Source organism: Tasmannia lanceolata, unplaced genomic scaffold (genome assembly GCF_043159265.1).
Source record: "Tasmannia lanceolata isolate RefF3 unplaced genomic scaffold, GAP_Taslan_0.1 ptg000008l, whole genome shotgun sequence".
In the NCBI taxonomy this organism is placed as follows: domain Eukaryota; kingdom Viridiplantae; phylum Streptophyta; class Magnoliopsida; order Canellales; family Winteraceae; genus Tasmannia; species Tasmannia lanceolata.
The window spans coordinates 4,318,634-4,335,325 of record NW_027518685.1 but is presented as its reverse complement, the minus strand read 5'-3'; the positions used below and the strand labels follow the sequence as shown (position 1 = coordinate 4,335,325).

General features: G+C 41.4%; 2 protein-coding genes across 2 annotated transcripts; both read left to right on the top strand.

Moving 5' to 3' along the window:
* Window positions 1-2,346: 2,346 nt before the first annotated feature.
* On the top strand, window positions 2,347-4,112 carry LOC143882465 (uncharacterized). Its single transcript, XM_077385947.1, has 2 exons — window positions 2,347-3,237; window positions 3,312-4,112. Exons 1-2 carry the CDS (start codon window positions 2,347-2,349, stop codon window positions 4,110-4,112), a joined length of 1,692 nt encoding a protein of 563 aa, XP_077242062.1.
* A 4,684-nt stretch (window positions 4,113-8,796) lies between these two features.
* On the top strand, window positions 8,797-14,274 carry LOC143882464 (cysteine-rich receptor-like protein kinase 25). Its single transcript, XM_077385945.1, has 6 exons — window positions 8,797-9,015; window positions 12,502-13,126; window positions 13,239-13,358; window positions 13,600-13,730; window positions 13,817-13,885; window positions 13,993-14,274. Exons 1-6 carry the CDS (start codon window positions 8,797-8,799, stop codon window positions 14,272-14,274), a joined length of 1,446 nt encoding a protein of 481 aa, XP_077242060.1.
* Window positions 14,275-16,692: the final 2,418 nt, after the last annotated feature.

Genomic DNA, 16,692 nt, shown 5'->3' with positions numbered 1-16,692 from the left:
ATCGGGTAATCTTAGGCTATTTAGATAGTTAATCAAAAAACTTTCTAAAAGCATCAAAATCATGCCAAAAGAATAAGATTTAATGCCCTAAAATATACTAGAAATAAAATAACGAAAATAGAAAATAAAAATAAAAGACTTAATCAACGCCTGCATCAGAGACGAAGAGACCTTAGAGGATAGGATTGGAGTGAGCATGAGAAATCCCTACAAAACGGTGGAAAAAAAAAACGTGGTCTTCTCAAGACTGTAGTATGGGAAGGTTTAAGCGTCTAATAGTGCCCACGTGACAGTTGAAGGATTTGCTCAATTGAGTTGAGTTAGGTGTCTAGAAAGGAAGAGTTTGTTGTGTTTGATGGTGGCCCACTTTGAATAGATCGACAATGCCATGTTGCAATCATAAGAGCAAGGCAAGGGAACTTGGGAGATACACGGCAGAAGAGCCCGTGTAGAGCTCCATCGGGAGATGATTCCTCCAGGATAATGTGCCCCATTTTAACGTGAATTGTGAGGTCAAATCATGTTAAAGTGGGGTGCATTATCCTACAGGGCGAAAAAAATCATCGCCCTCTATTTTTAGCAACTATGGTGTCCTAGGAAACTTCCTTACGTCTTGTAATGAATATTCCCTTTAACCGTTTCCAAGTGCCTCTTATGGATTTATGTTAAGACAAATCTTCTCCTATCCAGTTTTTCTCGAGTTTGACAACCGGGCTGATTCGTGGCGGTACTAGACTTGTTAATACGATATACCTAGTCGTAAACTGCAGCTTCCTTGAGCTTCCTCCCTCATATCCTACTCCGGCGAGTTCGCCGGAGGAGCTCCCCGGACTCGCTCCCTTCTGCCATCTCCATTTCTCTTAAGCTCCGATGGAACCCCCTGATCCTGGGAAGAAATCCCCCTCTCCTCCTCGGAAATTAGATGGAGAAGGGTGGCCGATTCAAAACACCCCATCTGATAACTTCTTCAAATTCATCGGTAACCTCCGTGAAAACTTTAAGGCAGCAAAAAAATTCGAACCAGAAACTCGCCCTCCCCTAAAGCTAGCAAACCCATATTTCCAAATCAAGTGGGAACTTTCAGTCTTGAGATCTCCCGCCCATTCAATTTTCAAAAACTCCCGCCTCTGCTCTTGAGCCAGCAAGCCATCAAATCTCCCCTGAAAGTCATTAGCTGCCTATCCTGAAAATTTTCCCCCTTTAATCCAAAGCCCGCTCAGAGACGGACCTGCCTCCCCTACCCAAAATTCTCTCCCTCTCCCTAGTCATCCCCCACCTGCAAGTGTGCAACCAGTAGAGAACTCCCTATCCTCCCCAGTCAAAGAAACCCTCCATGATAAACCTTGGACCAATCTTTTTTCCACCCCATCTGAAGTAATCGACACCAACATAGAGTATCAGTCCCCAGTCAATTCTGTAGAAGACTTTGAAGATGCAAATAAAAAAATGGACCAATTGCTTATATGGTTATTTCTTGGGAAGGAAACCGTATTATGCTGCCCTGAAAGAACACCTCCAAAGAAAGTGGAAACCTAAAGGCGAGTTCCAGCTCATTACCCTCCCAAACCAGTTTTTCATGTTGAAATTCATCATCGGGGAAGATTGCTCTAGAATTCTTCAAGGCCCCACCACCATTTACGGAGGAAGAGCTTTGATATTGCAGAGATGGACACCGGGGTGTCCCCTTCAGAGGCGCAAACTATCCTCTCTTCCTTCTTTTTTTTTGAAAGGTAACAAAGATTTATTGATATGTGTTAGGCCTAAAATCGGTAACAGATACGGCAGTGACGTAAGAGGTGAGCTGGAGGACCCGAGGAGCTGAGTCCTGCACAAGAGCACATGAGGTCAGAAGACCAACCCGGAGTCGTCGCTCTGGACGGGCCCTTCGACACTCAAGTCAGTATGAGCAAGAGTGCAGAGCCAAATTTTTAGAGTGGTAGTTCCAGAAGTTATTATTACCCTTTACTTTGAGCCTTGAGAGGCCTTTTATAGAGGGAGGCCTGGGGTGGTTGAATTACCTACCCCAAGACAGGTGTCGGCCCTTCTATGGGTTTAGGTTTACCTACTCTCATGTAATTACCGGATTACCCATGGGCAGGTGTCGATTTCGTGGTGGGCCCTTCCGGGGCCACGTGTCGACAACTCATTAGTTGTTGTTTTTCATACCCCATCAATATGAATAAAATACAAACAGGGGACAAGATGTCCCAGAAATAAAACGATTACACTCTCAGAGAAGGAAATAACACGAGTTACAGGGACGTCAACACCCTCCTTGCTAAAATATCAGCCATTCCATTGGCTGATCTTCGCCTGTGCACCAGCCGGGGATTGATCTCCCTAATAATGTCACGGGACTCATCAAGCACGCTCTGCAGCTTCCACGGACTGGCTGAGCGGCCAGATGCCCATGCTATGGCATTTGATGTATCTCCTTCGATAATTATAGGCCCGAGCTTATTTCGAAGAAACCATTTCAGCCCATTTGATGAATCCTCTCTTCCTATTTGGATCCACTTCCCTGCTCTCCACCCAAAGTACTGGACTCAGAGGGGCCTTGGAAAACTCGCCAGCATCATTGGCCAACCCTTGTACATGGATACTCTCACTGCAGAAGCCTCCAGGCTGAATTTCGCCGGGGTATGTGTCATGGTATCTGCATCCTCTGCCCTCCCCGACCATTTTCGAATACAAACGCCCAGTGGTCTTGAAATTCAAGAAGTGGAGTATGAATGGAAGCCGTCTGCTTGCAAAGAGTGTGAGGATTTTGGTCACTCCCTGCAAGCCTGCGCCCAAAATCCTGGTCCAACCAAACAAAAACCCACCCATAGAATGGAATGGATCAAAAAATCAACTCCTAGCACAAAGGCAGATCTCTCCGAGGGCCAATCCATAGAATGTGATATAAATTCATCCAAACCTCCTCAAACCAATACTCCAAAAGATTCAATTCCTGTGACTCATCCTATCCCTGGTAGCTCCCAAAAAGAGCCAGCCTCTCAGACATCCAAAGATACTCACTCCCCATCCCAGCCAGAAATTCCTCTTCTCAATTCAGGAAATACGTTTAGTGTTCTGGCCGACCTTACTGATGAAGAAAATGGAATACATCCTCCATCACCCCTTGAAACTCATACAATCATATCCTCCCCAAGAAATGCTCCAGTGCCTGCTCCCTGTTTTCTCTCTTCCCCAGGAACCAGTGAGCCTAGCATCGATCTTAAAAATCTAGAAAAGGTAGGCAAAGACCAAAATCCCAGACCTGACTCTCCAAGAGCCCCCCTTCCTAACTCACCAATTTCCAAATGAAGATAATAGGTGTCTGGAACATTAGGGGCATTTGCTCTAACCCCAAGAGAAAGGAAGTCGCTGCTTTTGTCAAACAACATAATTTCCCTATTTGCTGCTTACTTGAAATCAAAACTCGATCAAATAAGCTTAAAGACTACTCTGCTAGTATCCGTGATGGTTGGAAATCTCATGGCAATTATTCCTCCGTTAATATAGGAAGGATATGGATTCTGTGGAACCCAGCTGTTGTCGATGTCATTGTGAGAGAAGAAACAAGCCAATTGATTCAGTCGGAAGTCCTCATTAACCAATCAAAAGAATGCTTCTGCTTTACAGCAATCTATGCTCACAATTACAAAATTTCGAGGACATTGTGGTCGGATCTTGAAGAAATTGCTTTCAGAATCAGTTCTCCTTGGCTTGTTGCCAGTGACTTTAATGTTGTCAGATTCTCAGACGAAAGGCTGGGCGGAACGCCTGGAATTCCAGCGGATTCAGAGGAGTTCAACTCTTGCATTTCAAGTTGTAATCTTCTAGATCTCAAAGCAATTGGGCACAAACTTACTTGGAACAACAGAGCTAAAGGCGGAAACAGAAAGAATGCAAACCTCAATCGAGTGATGGTTAATGACCTTTGGCTTCATGTGTATCCCTTATCCCATGCGGAATTCTTAAGCCCTGGAATCTCAGACCATTGTCAAGCTACAGTGAGTTTAAATGATTTAAGAAGCCTTGGGCCTAAACCATTTAAGTTCATGAATATGTGGCTGCTAGACACATCTTTTTTCACCATGGTGGAGAAGGCGTGGGCCTATGTTTAGATTCACTTACAAGCTGAGGGAAGTAAAGAAGCATCACAAGGCCTGGAATAAAGATAATTTTGGTAGGATAGACATAAAAGGTGCCTCTCATCAGAAAAGAGCCTGTTCTCATCCAAAATAAGCTTGCTACGGATCCCTCAAATTCAGTGCTCATGTTGGAAGAAGACAATCTTAGAAACGACCTATTCACAGCCTCCTTAAAAGAAGAATCCTTCCTTAAGCAGAAATCTCGGGTGGATTGGCTCAACCTTGGGGATAAGAATTCAAAATTCTTCCACTCCTCCATCAAATCTAGGCTGAACTCAAACTGCGTCATGGCCACCCATAGAAGTGATGGTTCCTGCTCTATCGACCCAAATGAGATATCCTCCATTTTCGTGCAACACTTTCAGAAAATCCTCAACAATGGGCACTTTACAACAGAGGACACACCTGACCCCTCATGGAAATCTCAGCTGATGAAGCTGCAAATCTCACTAGACCAGTAACTTCTGAAGAAATTGAGGCTGTTGTTATCAAGGCCAAAGGGGATAAAGCCCCTGGGCCTGATGGATTCAATGCGAAGTTTTACCAAGCTTGCTGGCACATCATTGGCGATGATCTCATCAAGGCGGTCAAAAATTTCTTCTCCCATCGTAAGTTCCTAAAGGACGTAAACCCTACTTTTATCTCCCTCGTTCCGAAATCTCTTGAGGCTTCAAATCCATCCAAATACAGAACCATCTCGCTCTATAATTTCCTATATAAGATCATTTCCAAAATCATTGCTGATCGCCTTAAAACAGTGATGCAATCCCTTACTAGCCCCACCCAATCGGCTTTCATTGGAGGTAGGCAAATTTCTGAGAACATCCTTCTCACCCATGACATTCTCCACAAATTTCACTTACCCTCCCCAATCTCCTCAATGTGCCTTAAATTGGACCTTGCAAAAGCCTTTGACAATGTCAATAGATCAGAATTATTGCAATTCATGAAAAAGCAAGGTTTCTCTGAAATCTGGATTGGGTGGATAACAGCCTGTATCTCTAATCCAACCTTCTCTGTCCTAATAAATGGAACTCCCCAAGGCTACTTCTCTTCTTCAAATGGGCTTAGGCAGGGTGATCCTCTCTCCCCCCTCCTATTCTGTTGCTGCATGGAAATCCTCTCCATTATCATCGAAAAAAGCCTCGAAAAAAAAAAAAATCTCCACCCCTTTCCACTGTCCAGATTTTGCTATCACTCGCCTTCTTTTTGCAGATGATCTAATGGTGTTTTTAAATGGAGATCTTAGATCTACAACTGGAATCATGAAATGCCTCAAAAAATTTCACAACATCACAGGCCTTGAAGAAAATTCGGATAAAAGTGAAGTATTCTTCTCCGGTACTCCTTCCAGAACCAGAACTCAGAGCTCTTAAGATGAAGGAAGGTGCCTTTCCAATCAGATATCTGGGCCTCTCTCTTATAACTAGCAGGCTTAGCATAAGGAATTTCTCCCCCTTAATTTCCAAAATCCAATCGAAAATCTCAAGCTGGAGTAGCAGCCACTTAAGCCAAGCTGGAAGAGTAGAGTTAATTAAATCTGTCCTAAATTCTTTTCAAATCTTCTGGTCTTCCGCATTTAATCTTCCTAAAGGGGTACTATAGAGCATTGAGAAGATTTACAAAAATTTCTGCTGGGGGGCGCTCATCTGACAAGAGGAAAATTCACTCGGTTGCTTGGGAGAATATTTGTAGGCTTAAGCAAGAAGGGGGCCTGGGTCTGAGAAAGCTAACTGATGTAAATCAAGCCCTCCAAATGAAGCTATTTTGGAATTCTATCTCTCTGGATCGCTCCCTATGGAATCGATGGTTCCATTCGAAATACATCAGAGGAAGAAATATATGGACTTTTAATTCTCCCTCGAAAATTTCATGGGGTGTTCGTGGTATATTTAAGGCCAGAGATCAAGCAAAGCAATTCATATGCTATGATGATGGGAAAGAAGAAGACATTGATATTTAGAACCAGCCTTGGCACCCTAAGGGTCTTCTTAGTGATCTGATTTCCAGGCACAGACCTCATCTCGCTCTTTCCTCCATCCACACTCTTTCTCAATTGCACAATCATAATGGATGGAATTCAGAGTTGTACAAAGATTGCTTTAAAGAAGAATTTGCTATTCTCAAGGATGGCATTTTCAACATTCGCAGAACAAATATTCCTATTTGGAAGCCTAATACGAATGGCTGCTGCACGGCCAAAAGCGCTTGGGATGTAATCAAAATTCAGCACCCAAAACCTCCTTGGCACACCACTATTTGGTCCCCTGGCCACATCCCGAGACATGCCATTGAACATGAAGACAGACTAATCAATTCAGGTATCGACCCAGTTTGTATCATCTGCCTTTCTGAACATGAATGCTTGAATCATCTGTTCTTCAATGCTGTGTTCTCTTGTTTCCTTTCCCGTTGGGTTTCCGGGGAAACCCCTGTATTTTTCTGCGGAAACTGATATTTGTGGTGTTCTTTTAGTTTCCTCGGAAACTATTTTATCAAACGTGGAAAATGAAATAAATTACGTGGAAAAGACTTCTCCGCGACTTTTTTCTCATCCCATTTCCGTTACAAACTATCGGAAAACCCTACTTTCTCTCAAGTTTCCCCGATCATAGCTGTGTGGAGAAAAAAAAAAGACAAACAACTTTGTCGTCTCCATCCTCTCACTCTCTCTTCTCTGTTTCTTGTCTCTCTTCCCCATTCTTTCATTTTTTTTTTTAAAACCGTTGTGCTCATCTTCTCCAATTTGAAATAGGGTTTCTATAAACCTGATTTAGTATCTGAAATAGGGTTTCTATAAATAACTCTGTAAAATTGATTTGAGAAATCCTATTTCATGTTTTTGAGAAACCCTATTTGAGAATATTTATAGAAACCCTATTTCGGGTTTCATAAAATTGAAATAAAGTTTCATTCTCCCTCTTTTCCGAGTCTAAGAACCGATAATCCAAGCTCTAGGTTTGTTGGGTTTTTTTTAGATTTAGGGATTTTTTTATTGCGGGTTTTGGTTGCTTTTTTTTACTTTTTATGCTAAAAATAGGCATAAAAGGGGTTTGTTGGTATGTCTTTGCTTGGGGGTTTCTGTACAATGCATTTTGCTGGTGTTTATTTTTGTGATTTTGTTGTACTGAGCTCTGTGAGTTTTAACCCTATTTCATTTCCTTGAAATAGGGTTTTTCAAAATCGAAAGGTACTGAGATTTTTTTTTGGATCTTGGTGGTGGGTATGTTTGATTCCTTTATTTTGGTGGTGTTTTTGTGTTATATAGATTTTTTGTGATTGAAACCTCTGTTTTTGTCTGTTATTTTATTCTGTTTTTCCCTAGTTATTCAAAATAAATTTCTTCACATGCAACAAAAGTGAACAAATTTCTTTCACCCCTTGCGGTAGCTTGATTTACTTGCCCGTCTTTGAGATCTTTGTTATATTTGGGATTTGAATGTCTATTGGGAAGTTCGGCCTTGTTTTGCTCTTTTTGGTTACACTTTTTTGTTTACTTGGATTTGTCATTCTATTGTTGCATTATCATCTTTCTTAGTCATTTTTTTTGGGGATTCTTCCTCTTGTTGTTGAGCACTATCCGCTTGTTACATATGTAGTTTTTATGTCAAGTCTATGTTGGTTGCCTGATTTAAATCTTGGCAATTCTATCTTAGCAACTCTATATTTGTGACAATTTGATTGGCATTGTTATTGTTCAACTCTATCTTGGCAACTCTATATTTGTGACAATTTGATTGGCATCGTTATTGTTCAACTTCTGTTTGTCATGGTTTTCTTATTTTGATTGACTTCAGAGGGTTGGACCCACTTATTTTAGACTAGATTTTATGTTGGCATCATTCTGCATATCAGTTTGTCACAGTTTCTATTTAACAGGTTTCTATTGAGTTTCCTGCAACGAAATGCATATTTCTGTAGTTTCTGTAAGATTTCTGTCAGGTTTCTTTTCCTTCACTTTCCTTGCTGCCACATCAGTTTACTTCCCTTCACTTCCCTTTCCTTTCATTTCCCGACGAGAGAACAGAGCACAAGTGTTCCTTCTCGGCCTGGTTATGGTGTTCAGTCTTATGGCGGTTCGGTCATTGCAGAAAACCGAAACCAAAATTAACTGACGAAGAATGCTGCCTTAGAGGAAAGCTCCATGGAAAAGGGCAATGCTCCACTGCCCTGAAACTCTGTTTTGCAACAACAATCCATCATATTTGGAGGGAGAGAAATGGTAGAATTTTTGGCAACTCAGAGAACCATAAATCCCACATCTTGAGGCTCATCTTGTTCGATGTTAGATCCAGAATAAATAGTTCGGATATCCAAGACCAGCCAACTCCAAGTAACATTGCAGTAGCCACTCTGGTGGGATATAAACTCAATGAATCTTGTGCGGTTCAGAAATTCTGTTCATGGATTCCTCCAGGTGAGACCGAATTCAAAATCAACTGCGACGCGTCTCTGGATACTGATGGAGGAGGGGTGGGCGGCATCATCAGAAACATAGAAGGAAACTGCATCTCTATGTTCTCCCTTCTAGCGAATAAAGAGGAAATCTTTGAGCTAGAGCTCCTTGCAATCCTTCAAGGAATCAAATTGGCCTTCTCTCACTAGATTGAAAAAAACTGGATAGAGTCTGACTCAGCTTTCGCTGTAAATATTATAAATGGTTCAGCAAATCATCCTTGGAAACAACTCCCAAGACTCAGAGAAATTGAAAACCTCCTCAAGATGCTCTCAGCTTGGAGAACCTCGCATGTGTGGAGAGAAGCAAACTCGGTGGCTGACATCCTCTCAAAGAGAACGTTCCCAACTAAAGGGGATTCCTTACCCCCTCGCTTTTGCACTGAAGACCTCGTTAGTGCCATTCTCAGTGACCGTTCAGGTACCTGATATCCCCGGATGTGATGTGTATCCCTTTTTCCTTTTCAGTGTTGGCTTTTTGCCCTATTTTTCTGCATGTATTCAGGTCGGGGTGCTGCCTAACCCCAGCTTACCCATCGATAAAAAAAAAAAAACTCATAATATGATTGTGGCAGTACTTGCCGCCATTTAGTCATAGCATGAAAGCTCCAGAACTGACACATGGGAAACAAGATACATGTAACAAGGAAAATGATACGAGAACTAGACCCGGCATACAGATAACCCAGGCGGGTACGGGTATTTTTTACCCGTGATTCTACGGGTAGCCATTTATATACCCAGACCCCACCCGGACGGGCACGGGTATACCAACGGGTAACCCGGCAACTGAAACAACTAGAGTGCAACAATTAGGGGTGCAAGTTTGGCCCTGTCAGCCCTGACCCGCGCTGAGCCCGAATAGGGTCGGGGCTGGATTTTTCAACCCTGAGGGCGGGTCAGGGTTCATTTTTTTAGACTCTGACTCAGGTCTGGTCGGGTTCTAGGTTAATGCCTCGGGTACCCTGACCTGGTCCGACCCTAAGTTTTCTATTATAGAATTGAACCATCTATGCATGTTTCTTTTGCTAATGTTTTCAATTATCTTGGATTGATGTTTCTTTATATTATTATTATTAATTGTCTCTGTTGCCTGTCATGTTGTTGAAGTCATATTGTCTTATTTTGTTCCCTTTCTCTCTTTATTGATCATTTTGTTCTGCATGATAAGTGGTTGCTTTGTTTTTGGCACTCTTAACAGGTACTTGCACTAGGGTCAATTAGGGCCGGCCCATTTCGGCCCTACCCAATCAGGGCGGGCCAGGGCCAGCACTGAGCGCTGTAGGGCGGGCCATGGGTTGAGGTTCTTCGGCCCTGACTCAAGGTCGGGGGGGTCAGGGCCGAGATAATGGGATCCAGGGTTGGGCTAGGGTTTTGAAAAACCCGACCCTTGTTGCAGCCCTAGTAACAATGATCACTGTTTTCTGAGAACGGAAGAACCGAACTTTTCTCAAGACCAAAATAGCTTACAATGCTTGCTATAATAGCTTTGCGGGCAAATTAAAAATAACGGATTCTTTTTTTTTTCGCAAATGGCCCAATCTACTAATGTAAAATCTAATGTAAAATCCAATAGATGGTGACCTCAAACATCATAGCCTTGCTTAATATTAGTATAGTCAAATGGCAAAAATGAATTCCTCCAATCGGATTAGAAGGATTCCTTAAGGCTCTGTTCACTTGTTTTCCCGGGAAAGGAAAACAAAATGTTTCCCGGGAATCTGACGTGGCATTAGGAAAAGAAATCCAGGGAATCTGTGCAGAAAAAGATTTCCTTGGACTATTTCTGGACTGTTCACTTGCGTAGGAAAATATTTCCAGGGAAACTGCTTGCCCTTCTTTTTGCACTAGTTTTCCCGGGAAACGAAATTCGAGTGTTTTTTTGTCAGAAATGAAATCCCTAGAGGAGGGGGGGGGGGGGGGGATGGGCTTTTCCATGTCATTTTTTGACTTATTGTAGAAATTCCACAAGAATTCTGTCTTGTCAAGGAAAAGGGAGGCTGTTTTCTAGGGATTTGCTTTCCCGGTAACGCAAGTGAACAGAGCCTAAATTCCATCTGAAAAGCCAATTACAGGTCTCATTAAACCTCTGTAACATGAAATAGTATATCAGACATCCATCCAAGTGTTCTCAGCTATAGTCAAAATTGATGAGTTTTAAAGCACCCACGAAACAATCCAATTCTCACAAGCACACATCAGTCAACAAGTATTTAGGTAGTAATTCGCCATGTAATCTTAAGACTTGTTTCAAACCCAAGTTTAATTTCTTGGGATGATTCACCAATACAACATGCAAACAGAGATCTCAAACTGAATTTTCAAGTTTTACGGGTACCTGCGGGTCAACCCGCTACGGGTCAGCAATTTCACTACCCGTACGGGCCGGGTAAAAATTGAAAACGGATTCTAATTTGTGACCCGGACCCCGGGTAGACCCGCGGGTCCATGTCACTTTTTGCCGGGTCTAATGAGAACGGAGAACGTAGGAAGGAGCCAGATATAAACCAAATAATCCCATTTCCCTATGTGGATTTAAAAGGAACTGAATCCAGTTTCTTCCATTTTGTTTGGCGACTTATGATTTGCTCGGTTCTATATCTGGTCATAAAACAAGTTCCACTAGCTTGACTCCTTAAAAAAATAGGGGAGTGATAAATCGACTCCCCAGATTGATAAATAAACTCCCCATGTGTCTTTCTCTCTCCTCTAGGTTAGAGAGAGAAAGAGGAGAGAGATAGACACATGGGGAGTCGATTTATCACTGCCCAAAAAATATCATAAATAGTGTGTTTGGGTGCTGGAATCAGGAATAGGAATCGGCATCCTATTCCCATTTTGCTCAATTCTAATAATTGGTTCAAATAGTAAATGAAATATGAGGGGTGGAATTGACACCAAAGCAAAATTAAAAGGAGAAAAAAATAATGTTGGAATCTGTTCCCGTCCCAGAAGTTGGTATTCTGTATCCATCCAGACGGAGAATTAAATTTATTTTTTATTTTTTTAACTTTTTACTGAGGAATTTGATTTGTGCTAAATCTTCATGGGGCTCACACGAATCTCACTCTTGAAGTAGTCAACAAAGCAGTTACCATTTCCCTTCCAGTATTCCAATTTCATCTCCTAAATAACCGTTGTTTATTTGAAAGTTGCTTATCGGAGAAGAAATGGGAAACCTCTATAGATTGGTGGGTTGTGATCATCCCATGGAAATGATTTTTGGGATGATCACAACCCTCCAATCTATAAGGTTTCCATAAAATACGCAGTTCCTCTTTAGATCGGAGGGCTAGGATCATCCTATGGAAATGAGATTTTGGAACTCAACCTATTTACGATGTGGCCCATCAAATGGACGGATTGGATCATCATGTGGTGTGGGCCGTATAGTTCATTTTGAAAAAATATGGGTGGGCCTACGTTGTTCAAAGATTTCAACTAATTAATTGTTGGGCCCACCAACGGGAGAGAGAGGGTTTGGAGTATTGTTGTATGGGCTCTAGAGTTGGTTGGGAGGTGCGAATATCACTGTCCCACTGAAAATTGTAAATGTAAAGAAACAATTAATGTTCTTAGGTGACGTTTGCTCCCTGCTTTTGCAAGGTGACCTTTAGTTTATCATTCCTTTTCTCTTTTATTCATTCATTTTCTGTAAGATAAAATTGAGAGCTGGTAGCAAAAATGGATTTCGTTTGAGAAAATGCAAAGAAAGCTGTGCAATTGACCAGTTCCACTTTCGACTTTATTTTCCAAACCGAAGTGTTTTCCAATAAAATTTTACGTCCTAAACCGGGAATATTAAACCAAGAAATAAGCATTAAATTTAAAGAGTTATCAAGATGATAGGATCCTGAACACCCCTTTCCAGCATTAAACCTCAACACCCTTCCTTCCTTCTCTACAGGCTAATGATGCTAAAAATCTCAGCACCTTCTACAGTACCACCTTCGGCGAAGACCCAGACAGAGTCTATGGCTTTTCCCAATGCATGTCTGGTGCTTCGGCTCAAGATTGCCAGGAGTGCCAAAAAAATGCCTCGGTTGAGATTATACAACTCCGTCCCAACCGAACACAAGCCATTGTTCGCTATTACAACTGTATCTTACGCTATTCGAACCAGCAATTTTTCTCCCTACTCAATGATGGGATTCAAATTATACTATGGCGAGTAGAGACCACTTCCGACCCAGTTCTTTTTAATCAAGGATTAGGAGATCTGATGAGAAATTTGACTTCAACCGCTGACGCTTGCAAGTACGCCACACGGATTACTAGAGTTGGGGACTTTACAAGCCTTTATGGTTTGGGGCAATGCACAAGAGATTTGTCTAAAGGAGAATGCCAATCGTGTCTTGATACAATGATCAGTTACATTCCTAGCTGTCCTAATCAAACTGGAGGGAATGTTCATAGTGTGAGTTGTAATATAAGGTATGACCCATATCTCTTCTTTCCAGCCTCACCACCCCCTCCTGAGTCATTTGCAGTGCCTCCTCCTCTTTCGCCTCCTCCTCCTTCAGAGACTCCTAGTAAGTGTCTTTCGCCTTCAACAATTTCCTTACTAGGGCCTCGGGGACTTGTTAGTGTACTACAGGGTGGCCAAACTGCATATATAAATGGAAATTGTTTCTGTTTATGCAGGAAATAAGAATGGATCGAGATTGGTTCTTATTATCACCATCGTTGTGGTTTCTACATTCGTTCTAATCTTCATCATTTGCGCTTGGTCGTGGAAGAGGAAACCAGTGAAAACAATTAGTAGTAAGTAGCCTGCAATTTCACTAACAGTAACTCCTTTTATAATACAATTTAGTGCTTTATTTTAAGAAAAGGAAACTGAAAAATATAACAAGAGCCTAGCCTAATGGTAAAAGCAGACAGAAAGGGTAACTTGGAGGCAAAGCAGATGACAAGAACAAGAAACCAAAGGCATTAATGTTTGTAACAGATGATTGAAATGATAATTATTATGGTTATTAACAAAAAATTTGTTTCTTGCTAGATGATGGAGTTCAAGAGGAGCTTTCATTTTCAGAATCGCTATTATTTGGCTTGGCTACACTTAAAGCTGCCACAGATAACTTATCTGATGCAAATAAACTTGGAGAAGGCGGGTTTGGTCCTGTTTACAAGGTAACAAATAGGCTAATAGCTAGCATTGAGCCATGCCATTTCTCAACTGGATGGATGGTATTAATTTCAACAGTTTCAAATTCTAGAGTAGTATTCTTTCATATTATCGTCGAATTAGAGAGGATTTCTTAAATCATGTTGCAATATTCTATAGGGTATGCTAATGGACGGAAAGGAAATAGCTGTAAAAAGGCTTTCAGTAAGATCAACACAAGGAATATAAGAAGTGAGGAATGAGATAATGTTGGTTGCTAAACTTCAGCACAAGAACCTTGTAAGGTTGTTGGGTTTCTACTTAGAGGAGAATGAGAAGATACTTGTTTATGAATACTTGCCTAACACCAGCCTTGACACCTCCGCTTCATTGCTGAAGGCGACTCCTCCAATGTCATTGCGTGGGCTGGAAACAAGATCTCTGAGCCATGGCATCTCGCTTTTAAGATCGATGAGGTTAGGGATTTGGTTGCTGCTATTTGGCCGGTGCTTAAGCATACGCACCGATCGGGCAATGATCTTGCGGATGTGCTTGCTAAGGCCAGGGTAGATCACTCATCTCTGCTTCTTCACTCGGCTCTTGAGATGTAAATTTTTTTTCAGTTTTTTCTTTTGCCCCGATTTCGGGCGGGATATTTTTCTTCGGCATTGTCATTGTTGATCCTGGGGACATCTTTCCCTATGTACCTCTCTTTGATTCAATGCATTTTCCGTTACCTTCTCAAAAAAAAACACCAGCCTTGACACCTTTCTATTTGGTTTGTGATCTTCTCATAGATATCTCAATCTTACTTATGAGTTTTTCAAGTTATTCTAGTTAACCACCCTTTAATTATGCATTGTTGTTCTGTTTCAAGTTTCAATTAAGTATGCACGTCAATAGATTTGGATATAGGTTTTATTGTTTTTACCCAACATTGTTTCGAATTTCTCAAGAGCTTCATCTTCTGCTTAAAGAGAAAACGGATCCACCATAAATGGATAATCACTTTTTTTTTATAGGTAACTAATGAATTTATTCAGATTAAAACACGACCGAGGGTAAAATCCCAAAAAGCGTATCAAAATGACAGAGAAAACAAGGCAGCTCAGAAATAAGGCTGCCAAAGGGAACACCATGAGAAACAAAACAAATCACCAACTGGCTGAACATGTTGGAAAGTTTCTAAAACTCTAGAGTTTCTAAAGTTGATATAATCCAACTTGGACAACTCTCTGCACGAGACCTTCATCTTAGTGGAAATATTCAAATATTGAGGATTTCCCTTCATCGAGGCTTCCGATCTCCTTCTCCAAGAGTTGAAGCCGGTGTGTGTTCTTCTTTGCGTATACATCTGCAAAAGTGTCCCATGCCTCCTTTGGTGTCTTCGCATCTGAGATGCGAACAAGCATGTCATCTTCGACCGATTGCTTGAGTGCGTAGAATGCTCATCCGGACTTGGCGTTCCACTTCGTCTTCTGTCCGGCATCAGTTGGTGGCTCCATACTTTCTCCACAAGTCATGTCCCACAACTCGTGCCCTTGCAAATACGACTCCAGACACGATTGTCATAAATTGTAGTTGGAGTTATTGAGCTTTTCTGAAAATGAGAAACCCGAGTCACTGACCATCTTTTTCTTCTATCTCCTTCCGATGTGAACGATCAAGATTGCCTAGAAGCGAATCCTTGATCAGACCTTCGATGAACGAACCTCCCAGGTCGCTCTGATAGCAATTGTTAAAGTAGCCACAACAGAATATGATCACAAATACGGAACAACTCGTGTTGCCCAAGAGCTCGAAGGAGATAACGAAGAAGTAACAGAAGAAACATAAAAGCAAAATAAAAGCAACGAATATGCACCTCACAGCTTCAGGCTGGGAGAAACTTCTCCTTTGATCCGTTATTAAATAATCTCTTTGAATCTTCTACACTACATAACGTTAGCTGCCATCCCTATTTATAGAAAACCAAAAACAAACTCCTACTCTACATATAACTCTTGATAGCAATCAAAATTCAGACCTACTCCTATTCAACTTGACCTTCCTAACTTATCACAAAGAAAAGATAAGGCTAAAAGTTAGAATCCTAATCTAACTCTAATTAGCGAACCCCACCAGCCCTACCCCTCTGGGGAGAATCGGCTAAGAGTCACGATGACTCTCAACATGGGGCAATACAAAGGGACCCTTATGTTTGGGACAGCCCTTCAGAGTTTGATCCTGAGAGGTTCTTGAACGCCGCTGCTACTGGAATCAAATGGGATTATAGAGGCAAAGATTTTCATTATTTCCCATCTGGGTCAGGGAGGAGGATATGTCCAGGGATCCCTTTGGCCGAAAGATCACTAAACTATGTATTAGGTTTACTTTTGCATTCATTCAACTGGCAATTACCAAAAATAAGAAAAAGGATAACCTTCTTTTCTAGGAGATAGACATTGCACTGAAGTAAATACAAATTCTCAAAAACAATAAATTTGATCATTCATTATTGTAGTGCCCCGTGCCCCTATGCACACACCCCTCTTCTGCTTTCCAGTGCAAGTTAAAAATATCAAAAGAGATGCCAGATGAACTGCTTTTCAAGGAAAATGTAAAGTGATACTTATCCTTATATTGGTCCTACCTATGGTTTCTTTCATGTTCCTACTGTGTTGTAGCATTCACTTAGGTTCTGGGCCATCACATGTTTCTGCAAAACCAGTTAAGGTCACGAAATTTTGAATCAAACATGAGTGTTGATAGTACATCCATCACTGCTGATGTGTCAAGTGAGGATAAACAATGGCATAACAAACCTAGACTTTACTCACACTACAATTCCAAAACCAGAAACTAATTAATAAGGACCTTAATTCAACTTCACATCAAAGAATCTAGCCTCCCTGCACAGGTCTAACATAATAGCTAAATAAGTGATTGGCATCAAATGGTATTGTTCATGTCATATGCAATTGATGAAAAATTAGACATGGAAAGAAG

What these genes read in the sequence shown, in the direction of transcription:
- LOC143882465 (XM_077385947.1), top strand. Translation starts at nt 2,347, where the DNA reads ATGTCACGGGACTCATCAAGCACGCTCTGCAGCTTCCACGGACTGGCT. An exon ending in ATCTTAAAAATCTAGAAAAG is followed by an intron (nt 3,238 to 3,311) that starts GTAGGCAAAGAC and finishes TTCCAAATGAAG; the next exon opens with ATAATAGGTGTCTGGAACAT.
- LOC143882464 (XM_077385945.1), top strand. Translation starts at nt 8,797, where the DNA reads ATGGTTCAGCAAATCATCCTTGGAAACAACTCCCAAGACTCAGAGAAA. An exon ending in ACCAGTGAAAACAATTAGTA is followed by an intron (nt 13,359 to 13,599) that starts GTAAGTAGCCTG and finishes GTTTCTTGCTAG; the next exon opens with ATGATGGAGTTCAAGAGGAG. An exon ending in ATGTTGCAATATTCTATAGG is followed by an intron (nt 13,886 to 13,992) that starts GTATGCTAATGG and finishes GCTAAACTTCAG; the next exon opens with CACAAGAACCTTGTAAGGTT.